Consider the following 18378-nt stretch of genomic DNA (forward strand, 5'->3'; position numbering starts at 1 on the left):
CTGGTATGGAAATCGATGAAACAACTTTGGTCACCTTGATCAACCCCACCATCGGTATATATCTTAGTTTTGAAGCTGTGATCTAAGAAACACCAATATCTCTGCCGTCGCAGAGGTGAAATTCCTGGAACTTCTTATAAGAAACTGCTCCATGTAATACTTCTCTCAATGTAATACACGCATTTCTTATACCATTGAGTCCCTTCCATACAGACAGCAATACACTATGACAGCAATACACTATGACAGCAATACACTATGCACTAATACAATACACTGGCATAAAATTCTAATTCTAAATTCTAAATTCTTGATGATTCCTACCAGTTAGTGGGGAGGCCACTGTTGTCCAGAAAACGTGAAAAGACACACAGCCCAGCCAGGAGACGCCAAATTGTCGTGGAAATTAGCAAGGAAACACTCGCAGACCTCTGAAGGTAAAAAAAAAAGGTTTATTACAGAAAGATGGTTAATACAGGATAGAATAAAGCAGGATAGAATAATGAGAGCGTTCTGAAGTGGTTGTGCTGAACCACTACTATAGATATGAAACGCAGAGCATGGCACACTTCTGTGTACCGATAAGCGGTTTGAGGCAGTTCAAACAGGCTGTGTTTCAGGGTCTTAGAAGATGTGCAGACGAACCTTGAACAGAAGAACATGTTTGTGTCTCTGTATAGCAGATAAACATTCTGTACTGATCTAAGTGACATGACATGGCCTTCTTAGATATTATCCTCTGATGAGAATGAAACGGAACAAGAACAAATCTATTACAAAGTAAAAATGAAAATTTCCCTCACAGGTATACCCCGCCTTCTGCCCGATGCTCCAGGTTTCCCGACACCCAGTAGTATAAGCGGTATAGAAAATGGATGGATATACATTTTATATTTCTCAATCAATCATTACAGTCTGTTATGAACTTGAGAATTTCTGTAATATCCACTGAAAAGTTAAAAGCGTACGGCACAGCATTGTTTTGTCATAGGCTGATATAATCATACCTGAGTGATGAGCCTACATACATAAACATCAAAAGAAAAACAGACTGCAATTCAATCAAAATTTTCCAGATTATGGGTTTACCATGTTGTAGTGTTACAACCTGGAACCTGGACTGACTTTTATATTAAAGTGGGGGATCAATACACACTAAAATAATACGTAAGACAATAAAAACACAATTTGTTAAAATTATTTACAAAACAACAACAAAAACATTACAGTTATTATTTCATAAGTATTCATCTCCGTTGCTGTGAAAGCCCTAAGTTCGTTGGAGAGACACAAGGCCACAGCTTCACATTTTTAGTTTGCTAATGAAGAGTTATATATTAGCACATTTTGTCATAATTTATGGCCTAAAGCTTTTTTTTTCCTGCTAGAGGAATAACAGAGACCCCACTGGCAGTATGTTTGGCACTGCTGACCTAAACGTTCACCGTTTCTCCTACAAAACATGCTGAATAGCGTCGTCACTATTTTCTGATGCACGTTAATACACACCTGGACTTTACTTTGGGATTGAACGACGTCACAGGCACGGGTTATTCTGATTGTATAAATCCACACAAGCTCATTGAATATTCATGAATTTGTCCGGCGCCTCCACCTGCCCAGTCTCCTGAATTTAAACGCTCGAGGCCGGTGTGTGCACGAAACGGTTCCTGACCAGTTTTAATGGCTCTGAGAAGCGATAAGGGAACAGAGAACTATCAAAATAGACCACATAGCAGGTGTATGTGCTCATATATAAGAAATATTTCACACGTGATCATGTAGCTCAATTTTGATAACATTAATGCTATAGCTTGTTATTGTTAGTGATTTTCAGCTGTTACTGAAGATGAATGTATTATGTGTTAGCTAGCCACCTACTATCTAGTTAGTGCTTGAGAGTAATTGTTATATTCAGTCTCCTTTTTTTTCACCCAGCTGGCTACAAATCTTTTTGTCTGGTATGGAAATCGATGAAACAACTTTGGTCAGCTTGATCAACCCCATCTACTTCCCTGGCAAGTTGTGGCATTTGGTGAACGATCCTCAGATTCACTCAATCTGTTGGGACGCCACTGGGGAAGGAATACTCATCCATCAGCAACCCTTCGAAGCTGAAGTGCTATTGTCCCAACCCAGACAGTTGACCGAGTATTTCAGAACGACAGACTTCATCAGTTTCGTTCGCCAGCTGAACCTGTACGGCTTCAGAAAAGAACGCACAGACCGTGACGTCTCAGACAAGCAACCCAACATCTCATCCATTAAGGCCCAACTGCACCACTTTTACAACCCGTACTTCAAACGGGATAAGCCTGAGCTTCTGCTCAAACTAAAGCGACTCACGCGTCTCAACAGGGCCAAGCTCGCCGGGATAGAGGTGACCAACAGGAAGTCAAAACCTTGCCATAATGCGATGCTGAATTTGCCACAGGAAACCTCTGCCTTAATGAAAACAGGTTGGTAGTGTTTCAACAGGCAGATAAAAAGAATAGGCAGAATATATTCATTCATTTCAACTTTAACCTAGTCAGGTTCATTACGGATCCAGGGCCTATCCTGAGAAAACTGGGCATCCTGAATGGGACACCAGTTCATTGCAAAGCACCGTTTCACACACACATTCACACACTCATTCACATATAGTGCCAATTTATCATAAACACTCCATTTATAACCTGGAACCTGGAGGAAACCCACCTCAACCCTAGTCCACAGGTTTCTCCGCCACTGTGCGAATTATTTAAATCTGGAAACATTTTAGCCCATGTCCTTTGAAAGACTGGATAGAGGAATCCATTAGCCTTAAACAAAACAAAAAAAAAAGATTATGCATATATAGGAATGTGTAGAAAAAAGAGAAAATAGACAAATATAATGAGAAAGGGTACGTCATTTTGCTAGTACAGTGCCAGCTAGATAACTTTGTGGCCTCGGTCATCATCTGTAGTGTTAGTTTATTAATACTTGACTTGTTTCTATCTGTTCAGGTTCAGTCTTGCTTGGACATCAGGGAACCCCTTACCATCATCCCTGTAATGGCCCTCAGCAGGAGAAGGAGTGCGACAGAACATCCAATTCCTCCCAAGCATTTGTAGTGGGCCATGTTGATCCTTCTCCAGTTACTTTAAACACTAACAACGCTGTGCCGGTCCCTGTGTCCCACCACTTCCCAGTGGACTCGCCGAGTGCACATCCCTCCAGCGTCATGCACATGCAGCAGGGCGTCATGCCTCATCACTCACAGCATGGGTTTTACACACCAGGTGATGATGATTTAATACATTTTGTCCCCTTTATAATACTTGTGAGCTCAGCCTTAATTAGTATAAGCATTCGATTTGCACACTACTTTAGTAAATACAGTGGTATAGTGCATTATTCTGACGTGTAGTTTAATTGTATGCAATTTAGGATGGAGCCCAGTCCATTGTTTCACAATTTCAGTGTTGGTGTTTCAGTCTATCTATCTGTCTATCTGTCTATCTTTTGTCCCAAATATACATTTTTAATAGATAAAAATTAAGATAACTGATATCAGTCAATGTAATTCTATGTTTTGATATTAAACCTTCAGTGCATAATTCAGATATTCAGAGTCTTCTAATGAGTCATTCTAACAACTGTTATATGTTTAATGCCAGAACAACGTAGTTCTAAAGTTAGAATAGAAAATAAATGCTGTAAAAAAAAAAAATAAAAAAAAAAGCACACATACCGGATTTAAATATCTATTAACAGCTAATAATATCTATCTAACAACTAATATTTTACTTGAATGTGTCCCCTTTCACCAGCTGAAACTTCTCAGCATTAAATTAAAAAGGGCTGTGGGAGTGTACAGGAGTGGGGTATCAACACCATTACAGTCCATTTTCAGAACGTGATTGTCCCTCATGTCATTAGTCTGTACCTATAAGCATGAAGTCCCACAATGCCTTGCATAAACTCATTTTTAACATTAATTGAGTGATTATTACCCCGTGGTGCTTGGCAATGTGGTGGATTTTAAAAAACAAACAAACATATTCTGTTGCTTTATGCAGCAGATGCAGGCACAGCTTAATGCATTGTTGTTTTAGTGTGGCTTATTCATGGTTTATCATTTTACATATCTTCCAGGTTATTTGTACAACTCAGGAATAAAACAAATTGAATTTTTTACCTTTAAAGATTGACATTTCAACATGTTATTTAATACAGTAGGCAAAGAATGAACAAAAACTATGTGCAGAGGGGCTGCAGGAGCTGTAATATCGTTCCTGAATAATCTATCTTAGTGATGTGTTGTTTTTCTTACCAAGAAATGAATCGTTTATTAACATTCAATGTTTCCCACCCCCAGTGAATCAGTGCCCTAGCCCAGACTTCTTGGATTCTAAAGTGCCAAGCTTTCAACAACCAGCTGCTTCCTACTCTCCTTGTGGCTATTACCCTGTAAGAACTGAGAACCCTTTTTAAGTTTATGTATTGTTCTGATCACTAAAAATGACTAGTGTCATTATTTTAGCTAGAGTAAAACCTTGATGTATAAATAGTATTAATATGAATTTTCCCACTCATTCCTCAGGACGACTCAGTCGGATACGCTCATCCGATTGAACAGGATCCATACTGGAAAGCAGGTGATGTTCCAGAGTCCAGAACGAGTGACATGAAAGAGAAAGAGGAGCTGGATATTTTAAAACTGGCGGAAGAATTACAGGTCAGATTAGATCATTTCCCATCAAGAACAGCTCCGAGTGTGTATCTGTGCTTACAGTGTAGTCAGAGCTGCCGTAGTACCATAAGCTCCAATAATCTGAATCCAGGACCAACAACTGTTTACACAGTTCAAGAACATACAGTGCCCTCCACTAATATTGGCACCCTTGGCAAATATGAGCAAAGAAAACTGTGAAAAATTGTCTTTGTTTAACCTTTTGATCTTTTGTTCAGCCTTCTTTGCTTATATTTACCAAGGGTGCCAATATTAGTGGAGGTCACTGTATGTGGTTTAAATCTCATGTTCTCATATCAAACTCATCAGAAATCGTACCAAATGCTAACATTTAGCATTTCTACCACACACTATTAAGTCTTGTTGTTTTTTTAATACTCAACTGTAGTGATGCACCAAAATCTTTGGCCAGTTAATCAGGATTTTTTCATTTCTTAACCTGTTTATTTGCATAATTTATGCAATTTTGATTTGACTTTCAGGAAAACTGAATTAGGTATGGAAAAACACTAACACCGTAGTGTAACCATAAAATGTTTGCAGTGTAAATCAGTGTGTAGCCACCATTGTTAATCCATATTATTCATTATATTCATTCCTTATTTCTGTTCTTGCACCTGTTTTAAAATAATCAGCACATGACTGAACAAAACTTTTTTTTTGTCATGAATTTGCAATCAGAAGCTTATAGACTTGTTTATGAGGTAATGGATTTGAGTTTATGGGTGCGTCTCAATCAGATCCATAGTTCAGTAATCAGGACACTGATCAGGGAGTGGTACATTTGAAGGGCTGTCTCAATTGCGAAATCCTACCAGTGTGCACTGGGACGTTTGCTCCCTAAAAAATCCCACGATGCACCATGAAGACCAATGAGCATAGATGTTCACTATTTTCCCTTGCTGAAAATGACGCCATATTTTCAGAAGCCTCTCAGATCGAACAATGTGGTGGACGAACACTGTTGCTGTAGCTCTCAAATGATTACTTACGTTAGCGATTTTTAACTTTATTTGACGTTCTATATATTGTTTATTTGAGTCTAACGACTTTAATGATTTTTAAAAAATCTACTAACTAGTCTACAATCCTACTTAAAGTACCATGACAGAAAATTTAATATGACATGTAATGTTAGAAAGATGTCTGTCCTGCATGTTGTGGTTAAGTGCCGGTAACATTTCGTGTTGTAAAACATCACCAGTACGTAGTCATTTTACCGGAAATTGAGTCATCAGTATCCTAATGTGTAGTGAGTCAGGGTCTTTACCAGTGCCCGAGCTCATGTACACCATATACTGATTCACCACCTAGGGATCTAGGGAGCTAATTGAGACGCACCCTACTGTATGTTTTGTGTAATGTGAAACATTAATGTTGGTGTTTTCTATATATTTTATTTATTCAGGCTGATGTTGAGGCCTGGGAGTTGCTGCAGCAATCAGTCACCTGTTAAGACAGCTTCACTAGGGAGCGCATTTTATTTCGACTGTAATGACTGGAAATGTTGCAATGATTCACAGGACAGCAAAATGAGTTGATTATTATCACTTTCCATGTATATTCCTTTGATATGATATAACAGAAAATAGGTAGCAAATGATCCTCAGTGATTAATAAATTTCACAATAATTTCAGTATTCTATTGAAACATCATTTTTTTCTTAAGCCCCACATTTTTTCTTAAGCGAAGCAAATGCAATAAACAATGTACAACTTGAAAATTATTAAAATGTCTAGAAATAGGTTTATAAATCTTATTTATTACTTACAGTATTAAATTTTTAAAAATGTTTTCTTTGTTCTCTTATAATGCACAATATCTTTTTACAGCTACTGTTTTCTCTGTTCTTTTATTTGCTCATGTGTCAAGCACTTTGACCACTTTGACCACTTTGACAGGATACATGAGGTGACGGAAGGGGTACGGGAGCAAAATGCCAAGATTTACTGTTCATTTAATTCTGCCTCACTAAATAACATTAAAATTCTAATTCATGTTTTTCTCGCGGCCAAAAATAAACTTGTGCCCCCTCCAGTATACAAACAACAAAATTGCAATGTTCTAAAGGTCATGACATCCAATCAAATTATCCTGTCTTTCACGGTCAAAACTGCATCCACTCACAGTCATGCGTCAGTGCGCATCGTCAGCACACAGCTACGTGATGAAGTTAAGTAATAGCTCGTAACATTAAAATGGAGATGTGGCTACAAAGATATTGGCCCGCAACCACAGTGCTCTGACAGCAGTGGCCCAGGTCCCTCTAACACCGCATCCGTAGCAAGCGTAAATGTACCCAGTGCTACTAGCTCAGTTCATGCTGGTACAGACAGCAGTGTATCCGAAGTTGAAACGCCACCTCTTCTTCCGCAGAAAAACCATCAAAGAGGAGCAAATATGATGAGAAATGTATTTCTTTGGGCTTTACATACGCTGGCAGTGAGGAAAATCCCCAGCCACAGTGTGTATATGTGCAAAAGTACTCTCTCATAACTGCATGAAACCAGCATTTCTGCGCAGACATTTAGAAAGAAAGCATGCTCGTGTACGAAAAAGGATATTAAAAGACCTGGGGTGGGTACGCCACTGTAAAAACTTTACTACTAACTACTAACTTAAAGTATTCATCTTTTTGATTTAAAAAATTCTTTGTACTCTTATAATGCACTATATCTTTTTAAATATATTATTGTTCGCTTTTCTTTTATTTGCTCGTTTGTAAAGCACTTTGAATTGCCAATGTGAATGAATTGTGTAAATAATTTTGCCTTGCCTTTTTTAGTTTAATAACAACAGCAGCAACAACAACGATAGCATCAACAACAATATCAACAACAACAACAGCAGCAACATCAACAGCAACAACAACAACAACAGCAACAACAACAACAGCAGCAACAACAATAATAATATAATGATGAAAAATATCACACGTTTGCTATGTTGTTATGTTTTCAGATATGGGAAATCTTCATGAAGGACTTTTGGGTGCCGAAGGATGCCGGTTTCTCTTTAACATGACAAGCTGCATTTCTTAGTTGTATTAACTTAAGAGACAGAAACAAGAGAGGCTACTACTACTATAATGTAAGTGATTACAGGAAACAACTTGTCTTATGAACTTTCCACACCATTAAATATAACGATAAACAAATTTTCCTTCTTTATTTAATAAAAAAAATGAAATAGTTGCTGTGATGTAAAAGGAATAAAACACTTCAGGGTGTGCTGTTATATATTATAAAAGAATCAACTTCCGGCCATCATACCACCCCGACGTTGATTATTTTCCTATGACAGCACGCCCCATCGTGTATTTATTACATGCCGCATAGAAACCACACGCTTTTATTTTGAAAGGTGCAGCGGCGTGTTTTTGGGTAGCAACCAGAAGCATCAGCGACAAGACACACGACTTTAATGTAAGTTCTCTAAACCTTGTGAAAGCCATAAAACTGATACAAAACCCACACCGTGTTCTCCCCGGAAACAGACACTGTTTATAAAGGAAATGCTGCAGCTAATATTTTTCGCTAGTACATATTATTTTCTGTTTTTAGATACTTTAGATATTTCTAAATATAAGTTTAGATATAATTAGCGGTAGGTTTAAAATGAGGAAAGTTAGTCTGTGAGGAATATCGCATAAACGCTAAATTTAATTCTGTTTGTTTTTGTAAAGTGTGTGTGTGTGTGTGTGTGTGTGTGTGCGCGCGTGTGTGTGTGTGCGTGCGCGCGCAGACCACAGACAACAGCAGGGGGCGCATTAGCCGCTGTCGCTAGCTACTCGAGTATGTCAACACATCCGCCATATTGGGAGGGATTCAAGATTCTGTTATAGCTCAACACAAATCTATAGAAAGGTGTTTGTAGACCCTGATAAAACTGTCATTCACTCACTTAAGGTTGATTTCCCCCTCCATTCCCGCTCAACCTAAAAGGCATTTGTTAAAGATGTAATACTATCTTAGTATTAAGATATATTTTATATATATATATATATATATATATATATATATATATATATATATATATATATAGCTGATATTTTGGAAATTTGTAAAGTGGAAAATAGGCTACACACATGAGCTTAGGACACTACATGACTTAAAGCATGGATTCTTAGACTGTTTGCAGCCAGGGACGGCTTTAACTGTGAAATAATTTCGGACCCCATAAGCACATATATCTGTTTTAAGAACATAATCGTACTATTAGGGACATGAATAAAATATGTTCAATAATATTGTGCTGGTTTATTACTGCCATAGAGCTTTTTTGTTCCTGAAGTTTTCACTGACGGAACACATGGGGTCCAAGTAAACACTCGTCTTACTTGTTTTTGAGTTATTCAGATTCAGATTAAACCGATAACTGTATATAAAAAAAAAAGAAGAATTATAAACGATTTACATCACTGTAACAACAACCACTTTGAGCAGCACTGTGTTAGAGCATGCCAACATTGTGCCTCAATTCATCTGGGATCAATTCACCTCTAATGGAAAGCCAAGCGCTACAACACATTCAGGGGGGAAAGAACGTTAAATGTTGAATCCTAAAGAGCTCTTAAAGGTTTAATGTAGAACCCTACAACACACGATATCACTTTCAAAAAGGAGAGGTTTCACGTGGAACCCCTTTACCTTTTAAAGACTTTATTTACCAGTTTTGCCGTCCTGAGAAACTATTTTACATTTTTAAATATTTGACTTTATTATTGTTTCTTGAATATTTGATATTGTCCAGCTTTGGGTTTTCTTTTCTTTTCTTCTTTTTAAAAAAAAAGTATTTCCATATATGATAGTTTTTTTTTTAAAGGCTCGTCACAAATTTAGTTACCAAACAAGCCCAAGACAGAATAAGTTAATAATCCTGATCTGTTACTATTGCTGTTGGTATAGTTTCTGGCTTCTGAATTTCATATCACAATAATAACCTCAACCTCAGCTTCCTAGTATTGTTATAAATACTGCTATTACTTTGAACATTTAAAGTTATTGCACAACAATTCTAAAAAAATCCCTCTACCTCTGCTTATACTCCTACATTGTTTACACTGTTTGCTTGGCCGTGGAAGAATACACACTATTTATGTTAGTATATTTATAAACCAACTCTCATCAATGTTAATGTATACTGTAGTAATAGCGTAATGTAAGGAAGTTGCAATTCAGTTTGGTTCTACTTGTACAACAACAATAAAGATCTTCTATTTTGCTTACTTAGACATATGGCTGGGTGATATGAAAATATCATATTTATGTAATGTATTTATTAAACAATGGCTGAAGCAGCTTATTTGATATTAAAGTTTTCTCGTTCAGAATCTTTACAATTATTAAAGACATTTCAGAGATAAGAGGAAAACCTTTTACTCCTTGTCAGACTTAATTGTCGTTTGTAGACAACAAGAAAAAGTGTCATCGAAATCAACAGTTTTTTTTTTTTATTAAATGCAACACTTTGTTTGCAGTTTGTCAGCAAACCAATATACACTCACTGAGCACTTTATTAGAAACACGTGTATACCTACTTGTTCATGAGATGATCTAATCAGCCAGTCGTGTGTCAGCAGTACAACGGATAAAGTCATGCAGATACGGGCCTGCAGCTTCGGGTAATCTTCATATCAACCATCAGTATGGGAGAAAAAATGTGATCTCAGTGATTTTGACCATGGCATGATTGTTGTTGCCAGACGGGATGGTTTGAGTATTTCTATAACTGCTGATCTCCTGGGATTTTCACACACAACAGTCTCTAGAGTTTTACTCAGAATGGTGCAATAAAGAAAAAACCTCCAGTGAGCAGCAGTTCTGTGAATGGAAACACCTTGTTGATGAGAGAGGTCAATGGAGAATGGCCAGACTGGTTCAAGCTGACAGAACAGCTACAGTAACTCAGATAACCACTCTGTACAATTATGTTGAGCAGAAAAGCATCTCAGAATGCAAAACACTTTCGAAACTTGAGGCGGATGGGCTACAAGACCATGTTGGCTTCCACTTCTGTCAGCCAAAACAGAAAGCTGAGGCTGCCATGGACACAGGTCAACAAAACTGTGACAGTTGAAGACTGGAAAAACATAACTTGGTCTGATGAATCTCAATTTCTGCTGAGGTTCACAGATGGTAGGGTCAGAATTTGGTGCTAACATCATGCATGCATGGATCTAACCTGCCTTGTGTCAACAGTCCAGGCTGGTGGAGGGTGTGTAATGGTGTGGGGAATGTTTTCTTGGCACACTATGGGCCACTTAATACCAATCAATCATCACTTGCCACAGCCTGTTTGAGTATTGCTGCTGACCATGTGCATCTCTTCATGGCCACAATTTACTCATCTTCTAATGTCTACTTCCAGCATGATAATGCACAAAGCAAAAGTCGTCTCAAACTGATTTCATGAACATAGACAATGAGTTCAGTGTTCTTCAGTGGCCTTCCCAGTCACCGGATCTGATTCCAATAGAAGACCTTTGGGATGTGGTAGAAAAAGAGATCCACAGCATGAAAGTGCAATTGCAAAATCTGCAGGAAATGCATGATGCAATCATGTTAACATAGACCACAATCTCAAAGAAATGTTTCCAACATCTTGTGGAATCCATGCCATGAAGAATAGAGGCTGTGTTGAGAGTAAAGTCAGGCCCTACCCAGTATTAGTATAGCATTCCTAATAAAATGCTCAATGAGTGTATAATGATTTATGTTGTTTATTGTAGAAAGGCCTGATGATGTCATTGACATATCACCCACCCTTAAGTACCCTGTGAGTTCCACAAAACCCTGCTGTCGGTCCTTACTGAAGTGTGTGGAAACCCTGAGTAATTCTCCCTGAGCTGTGACGGCTTACCTGCTCAAATTCAGCTCCATGAGAAAAGACTTCCCGAATTGAAACCAGCTACCAGCAGGTGGCATCACTGACCCATAACAGCAACCTTACACCATCATGTGACTCCTCAGCCTTCCTGTGAGCTAACAGCAAGCTCCATCAATGCCACTGGGTGCTTCTTATTTCTTTAGCTGAACCTCCTGTTGAATTTCCTTGTTTCTTAACTCCTCCTTCCAAGGAAGCAATGAAAGGGTAGGATATATGGACAGGAAGAAATCCAGAACAAACATATATATATATTTACAGTAACTTTTAGTAAATCATGACTTTTAACATGGAAACATTTGCTACCAACCTTAGCTGATTAATGAGTAAAATATCATCCATTGAGCTACTTTTTTTTTTTTTAAACTTCAGCTAGCATTCTTCCATATTCTCAGAAAATTGTATCGAGACATAATTTAGCACAGAATTTCTTTAGCGATTAGTGATTTTTGTTGATTCAGCATTTAAAATGAAGTCAGCACTGTTGTAAGCAAATTACAAATATCTCCAGACTTGCATCTCTTCTCAAATCTGATTTTCACTTATGAGCTGTGGAATCAAAATCGGCTGCAAATGAAATTGTTCCCTGTTGCTTTCTCCACTCTCTTTCCTCACCACTTTAACTCCCGCAAACTACAGATTTTTAAAACAGCAACTCATAAAGCCCCCCCATCCCCAAAAAACAACAACCAGGCAATCTCTTGAGCAAAGGTGATCTCACAGTCCATTTACTTTTCTTCCTCATCACATGTTCTTCAACATTACTTAGATAGCTTCGTTTAGCTGTGTGCCTAAAAAGTGAACACCCCTTTCCTAAATTTACTAAGTCCCTGTTCTTTGATTGAGCTTTTCAATGTTCCCCAACCGCCCGTGGAACAAAGTTAACATGAACTGATCAACCCTTCCCTCATCACTCCTTCCAAAACGCGCCTACTTCCTGAAAACAGATAGCGACACAAAACAAGGGATTCGCCCAACCCATGACTCGGGTGGCAGCTCAGTATTGCCAAGTGTACAGTTCACTGTCCGGTCACCCCAATCTGTCAGTTTAGCCCGACTGAGGCGCTCAGATGTCCCAAACATTGCCTGGCTCATTATTCCCCGTGGAGGAGGTCGTGGCCTTGGCTGAATAGAAGGAACCTGCTCACTAATTAAGCGCACTGCGTTGGCACTGGACGTGTCATGTCTGTAGGACTTACTGCTGGGATTAATGCTACCCTTGTTCACTTTTCACAGGGCTGCAGGGGGCAGATCCATTCAGAGCCAGGGGCTCTTCTCTCTCTGGTTGGAAGCCCTGAGTCTCTGCTGTTGTGTATGGCTTAAGCTAAGTACAGCATTTAATGTTTGCTGGGTTTGGACAAAATGAGCTGCCTATTGCTCTGTCAGGTTTGCTAGGCTGTAGATGAAGATGGTATCTCTTCAGTTGTATTAGGCTTCAGTACTTGGCCGTATGGTGGATAAAGAGAGGGGGAAGGAAAATGTGCCTCTCTGGCTTTGGCCTGCAGTGGCTAATGTGAGCTGTCCCATATGCGCATGCCCAGCCAGTCCCATGGCATCTTCTAATGTATCCGTTTATTGATCGTATCTCTATTTTCCTCCTTCTCTCTCCGTCTCATGTTTTCCTCTCTCGCTCTTTCTGTGTCTGATGTGAAAGTCATGCTTGACGAGAACAGGGCCCTAATAACGTACAAGCTACCAAATTTTAATTTATTTTAATTATTTATTATTAAATTTGTGCAGTCCAATGCCCCAATTATGTTTCGAAAATGTTGTCTTGTCCGCTGCCGTATTTAGAAATGTAATGTATTGCAGTGTGAGCAATGTATGCATGTAAGATGTGTCATTATTTGGCTCAGACTTTGTTGCCAGAAATGCCAGACCTATCTCTAATTTCTCATTGAAATGTGCTCCATGGCTAAAAACCCCTAGAATAGAAATATACTCGAATAAAACTGCACTGGGCAAATGTAATCATCTCAGTCCATCTTTAGATGTGCCTTTTCATCTGTGTCACTTTGTCTGCATCAAAATCAGTAATTACTCTATCAGTTATCCTGAAAGGATTGACAATAAGTGTGATTAGTGTTCTTCAAAATGCTGTAGGTCTACCAGCATTTTATACTTTTCTGCCACTAGGGGCTCCTGTATGCGTATAGTCCGGAATGTGCGTAAACCTTTAATGGGAAAGACTTTTATTTATACCTTGCACTCATGTCAAGGGAATTGCTAGCTCCAGTTAACTGGGGCAGGGAGGGCACAAAATGATGATATAATCACTCTTTAAGACTATATTTATTACGACTTGACAAATATTAGATTAGAAATATTTAATAGCATACACTGCCAACACATCTCTCCGAAATTTATATTGCGTTACAAAAATATAAACTGCATATTAACCTGTGATATTTCTCCAAAATAGACCCAGGCTCCACTAGCTGTTAATAGCAGCAGGTGATGTTTGATATGGGCCTGGGTAACATCCAGAAGTTGTCCATTAGGTATAATGGACATGTCTAAAAGCCAGAATGAGTGTATGGGCTCCAAATGACATGTTCCAGTATCACATTTAATCTAGTAACACTCCTGATTGGTGCTTTCCCTCACTTTGCTTCCCAACCTTTCAATGAGGGGACATGATGCAGCACCCTATGCATGGGGAACTGACATAGCAACAGACTCTCTAGGTTTTAACAGTCATGGTTTCAGAGGAGCAGGAAGTCTGCATACTGCTCAGGGGACTTTGACTGTAGTACTTATTAGTCTTGACTTAGGCACCATTCAAGAAACACTGTTTCTTACTCTCTTTCTCTTGTCCTTCCCCTGTAGATCTCGGAGACAGCTTTTCCTACTCAGGCTTCTCTGAGGACTTCAGTGAGATTGAGTACTGAGCAAGACACTGGAATATTCTGTGTTTGCATCTATTTTTGTTGCGATGCATGACCAAACTGAGAGACGCATTTCATTGGTTTTCTTAGTGGAATTCATTCATTGACAAAATATTACCAAAAATTTTTTGATTTTACAAGGACATCTTGGCAACTTTGTTATTTTATAAATCTAGCTTTAGCAGTTCTTAATTAAGAAATGCTTTTTGTCTTTTAAAGGAGCAGATTGTAATTTTGTTCAGCTCTCTGCTTGCCTGCGAGGCAAATTGCAACTGAAATGCAAACACTGATAAGCCCTTATCCTTGCTGTTGAAACTACATATGCCTTGCGAGCTGCATTTTAAGGCCGGACAGATCCGTAGAAGAGCTATATTCTAGGCCGGAAAAAATTTAAACAGAAATAAGTGAGATCTCTTCCTTGCACAAATGTGGATTAGTTTTTCTAAGGTAACTTTGAAAGGAGATCATTATTAGATCTAGAAGCACTTTCATATATCGAAGCCTGCACCTTTGAGCGATTTTCTTCATTGACATCACCTGGCGTTTGATTATGTTTGAATATCATAAACATTAAAAGAGCAATAATACTCACTTCTTGTTGACAGTGTACATTTATGCTGAACAAAACTATATCATAATGTATTGTATTGTTTGTATGGTCACTGATGTTATGTTATATCGTATCAGGTCATTTCATTTAGATTAAAAAGTCAAACCTTTTGTATTATTTAGTTTGTTTTTGATAACTTAATGAGTTGTATGTTTTTATGGTATTATATCAAAATGATTAAATACTGTTTGATATGGAAGCCCTCAAGAAACCTTTGAAATGTATTCAACGTTTAGACGTGTTTCTAGGTTATTGTTTTTTTTTTTTTTTCATGTTTTCATGTGACTTGTACACATCTCATAAGATGATTGCACTGGTTTTTAATGGTTTTAGAAATGTAAATATCAATCCTACTATACAAACATCTCTTACATATGGACAGATGCCATAATGTAAATGTAGATGGTGCCATCCAGTGGGAGAATTTTGACGTGAAAATCAAATGGTAAGTCAGTTCTATGGCTTAACTCAGAAATGAATGAAATGTAAGACGGAAACAAAATAATGGCGACAATTTATCTTGGTCCCACAACTTACTAACTTGTGGACATGGATTAATTATCTCATTCGTACAACTTCCTAAGTCATATTTATGACTTAATTGTCTTGTTCCCACGCCTTAGTCGTAGACATGATTTAATTCTCTTGTTCCTACACCTTACAAACTCATAAACATAGTTTAATTATCTCATTCCAACACCTTACTAACTCATGGACATGGTTCAGTTATCTTGTTCCAGCACCTTACTAACTCATGGACACGGTTTAATTAGCTCATTCCAACACTTATCCAACAATTATCTCATAGATAAATAACATGAATATCACTCATGATTTATCCATCAGAGACATATTTCTAATAATATACGCATGATCTTAGATATATTCGATTATTCAGATTTAATTTCCACTGATAGTTTTATCCTCTTTAGCCCTGAATGCCCAGGCCAGGTTATGGATTATTTTATTACACGTGAATGTCCCCACTATGGAAATCTAACCAATATACATCATCTAACACTTTCTAAGTGAGGTGTAACTTTGTTGTTAATAGTCCCTTTTCACAATGACTTCAAAAATCTTCTGCTTTTCCGCAAAGCAGTGTATATGTACTTCCGTTATACCTTATGCGTGCTGGATACTTCAGGAAAATGTAGGAACGCGCTAACTAACAACACGAAAAACGAAAGATAAAGTTTATCATAATAATAATGTTTACGTATTTACAGGTTCTTATATTTTGATTCTTTTGATAATGTTAATGAATAAAATGAAAATAAATAAACCTGAAGGTGATGAGCCTCCTCATTTTTCCTCATGGACCTGTGACAATGCCGTGTAACTGTCACCTCATGCACAACTACAAAGCAATGTTTTGGTGAAAGGGCACAACATTAACCATGAATGGGTTACTGACTTTTATCTAACAATACACAACCTATAGCTAACATCGGTAATATGGAAACACGATTTCAACAAGGGTTTGCGGTCTGTATTACAGTAAATTAATCAAGAATAAGAACTTAAAGATGTTCTATTTGCAGAAGAAAAAGCTAACATCTACCGTTATCCTAACCAACACTAACGTAAGTTGCACTGGACAATACACAAATGCTTAGCTTCATAATCAAACTGATCAATGAAGAATTGGTATCCTTTATCAAGTTTTGAACGTGTTGTAAGTGATAATCTGTCTGCAAATTGCTGTACATCATCTAGAGGTATTTCCGGCAGATGTAGAAGGGACTGGGTAAACTCTATAGCATTCCACTATGCTGGAAGAAGTAACCATACACTGCTTTGAGTCAGAGCAAATGTTGTGTGACATCACGTGAAAAGGGTCTATTATGACAGTCTGGAGTTTTATATCTCAACCTCAAGCAATGTCAAAGCCTTAAAATCCTTTACATTGTGTACAATGTATAATACTTTTTAATAATTTATGTTTTTTTATAATGTACAATTGATTGTGTGTTGCATATAAAATGGAGGGATGGAGGGAGGGAAATAGGGGAAAAAGTTGAGGATTCAAGGCTTTTTTTCTTTTTCTTAAATTAATTTATTGTAAATTATATCATACTTGCCTGCCCCCCAATATTTTGTTTGTTTTGCATTTTGTTTTGTTTTTTCTCCCTGGTTCTTTGTTTACCCGTTATATTTTTGTTATTGTTAATATCTGTTGTGAGTTGTAAACATATGTATGTGTATTTACTTTTGTATATGCTCAATAAATAAATTCAACAAACAAACAAAAAAAGTTTGGCGTTTTACACCGCCGCCATTTTGTTGTTCTATTTCAATTCTACTAACCACCAGAGGCGGTGCTTTCAGCACCTGGATGTCCATCACGTGTACGTGCAGGTTGAGTGTTTAAATCAACAAAGTCGCCTGTGACCTGGATGACGTGTACCTTTTCCCTCGGTACTAAAGGCACATTCACCCCGGAAACGAGCTCTTGTTGTCTTCTAGCGGTAGTAAGCAGGTTCAGGAGTGCAGGCATCGCTGGTAGTCTTGTAACCCGAAGTAGGGTTGGAGCTACGAACTTTCGTCCTCCAAAGACTTCGGTTAGCCGTATTTCACTTCAGATAGTACGCTATCAGCGTATCAGCGAAAGGTAAGTGACTCTTCTATCAACGTCGTTTAGGAATGGGCACGCTCTAATTCAGCAATCGGCAGTATACAGTTCAATTTCAGTTCGGTGTTTCTCACTTTAACGCTGATACAACGCTAAATAGCTTCCAATAACGCTAATAACTTCCAATCCCGGAAGTTGGGTTGGAATCCCCTACCATAAATTTCTGTTTATACGTATCGTGAAACTATTTGCCACGATTTTGCTTGTTTCACTTTTAAAAAAAAAAAATAATAATTTTTTTTTTAATTAATTTATTTATTTTTTGAAAGCGCGCTGTCGGTAAGCAACGCACCCTCAATTGGGCTTAATTGAATTGTTTTTCATCCCCGTGATTTAGTCCGTGAATTGACTTAATTATTGGCTATAGTGTGAGCGTATTCGCTCTTAACTGTACCATATTGCACCATAGTACATAGTTATCATAGAGGGATCATTCGCCAATAGTGTGATTGTTTAATTCTCATATTTGACTCGTTGTGACTACACAACGCCCCTGATTGGGGTTGGTTGAAACAGGTGATTGTTTTTCGTCCCCGTGATTTAGTTTGTGGATTTCTTTAATTATTTGCAGAGAGACAGAAAAGTGTATATATTGCTCTCTTTGTGCTCAATTACCACCTGGCAAAGTGGTCACACGCA

At 37.9% G+C, this 18378-nt stretch overlaps 1 protein-coding gene across 5 annotated transcripts in view; it reads left to right on the forward strand.

Annotated features, from left to right (window-relative positions):
• The first annotated feature begins 182 nt into the window (after positions 1-182).
• LOC108255322 (heat shock factor protein 5) overlaps positions 183-18378 on the forward strand; it is a 27257-nt gene continuing 9061 nt past the window's right edge. Inside the window, exons 1-8 of one of the 5 annotated variants that reach the window (XR_006980873.2) lie at positions 187-437; positions 1939-2459; positions 2991-3266; positions 4346-4437; positions 4571-4705; positions 7683-7811; positions 8085-8146; positions 14436-17350. Coding sequence is in view for 3 of the 5 variants with exons in the window: in XM_017451212.3 (XP_017306701.1) it covers positions 1964-2459; positions 2991-3266; positions 4346-4437; positions 4571-4900 (1194 nt within the window). In the remaining 2 variants the exon portion in view is untranslated. Of the gene's footprint in view, positions 438-1938; positions 2460-2990; positions 3267-4345; positions 4438-4570; positions 6587-7682; positions 7864-8084; positions 8147-14435; positions 17351-18378 lie in introns of those variants that run through there. The other 4 variants (XM_017451214.3, XM_017451216.3, XM_017451212.3 and 1 more) reach the window with 4 other exon arrangements.

Source organism: Ictalurus punctatus, chromosome 22, assembly GCF_001660625.3.
Source record: "Ictalurus punctatus breed USDA103 chromosome 22, Coco_2.0, whole genome shotgun sequence".
Classification (NCBI taxonomy): domain Eukaryota; kingdom Metazoa; phylum Chordata; class Actinopteri; order Siluriformes; family Ictaluridae; genus Ictalurus; species Ictalurus punctatus.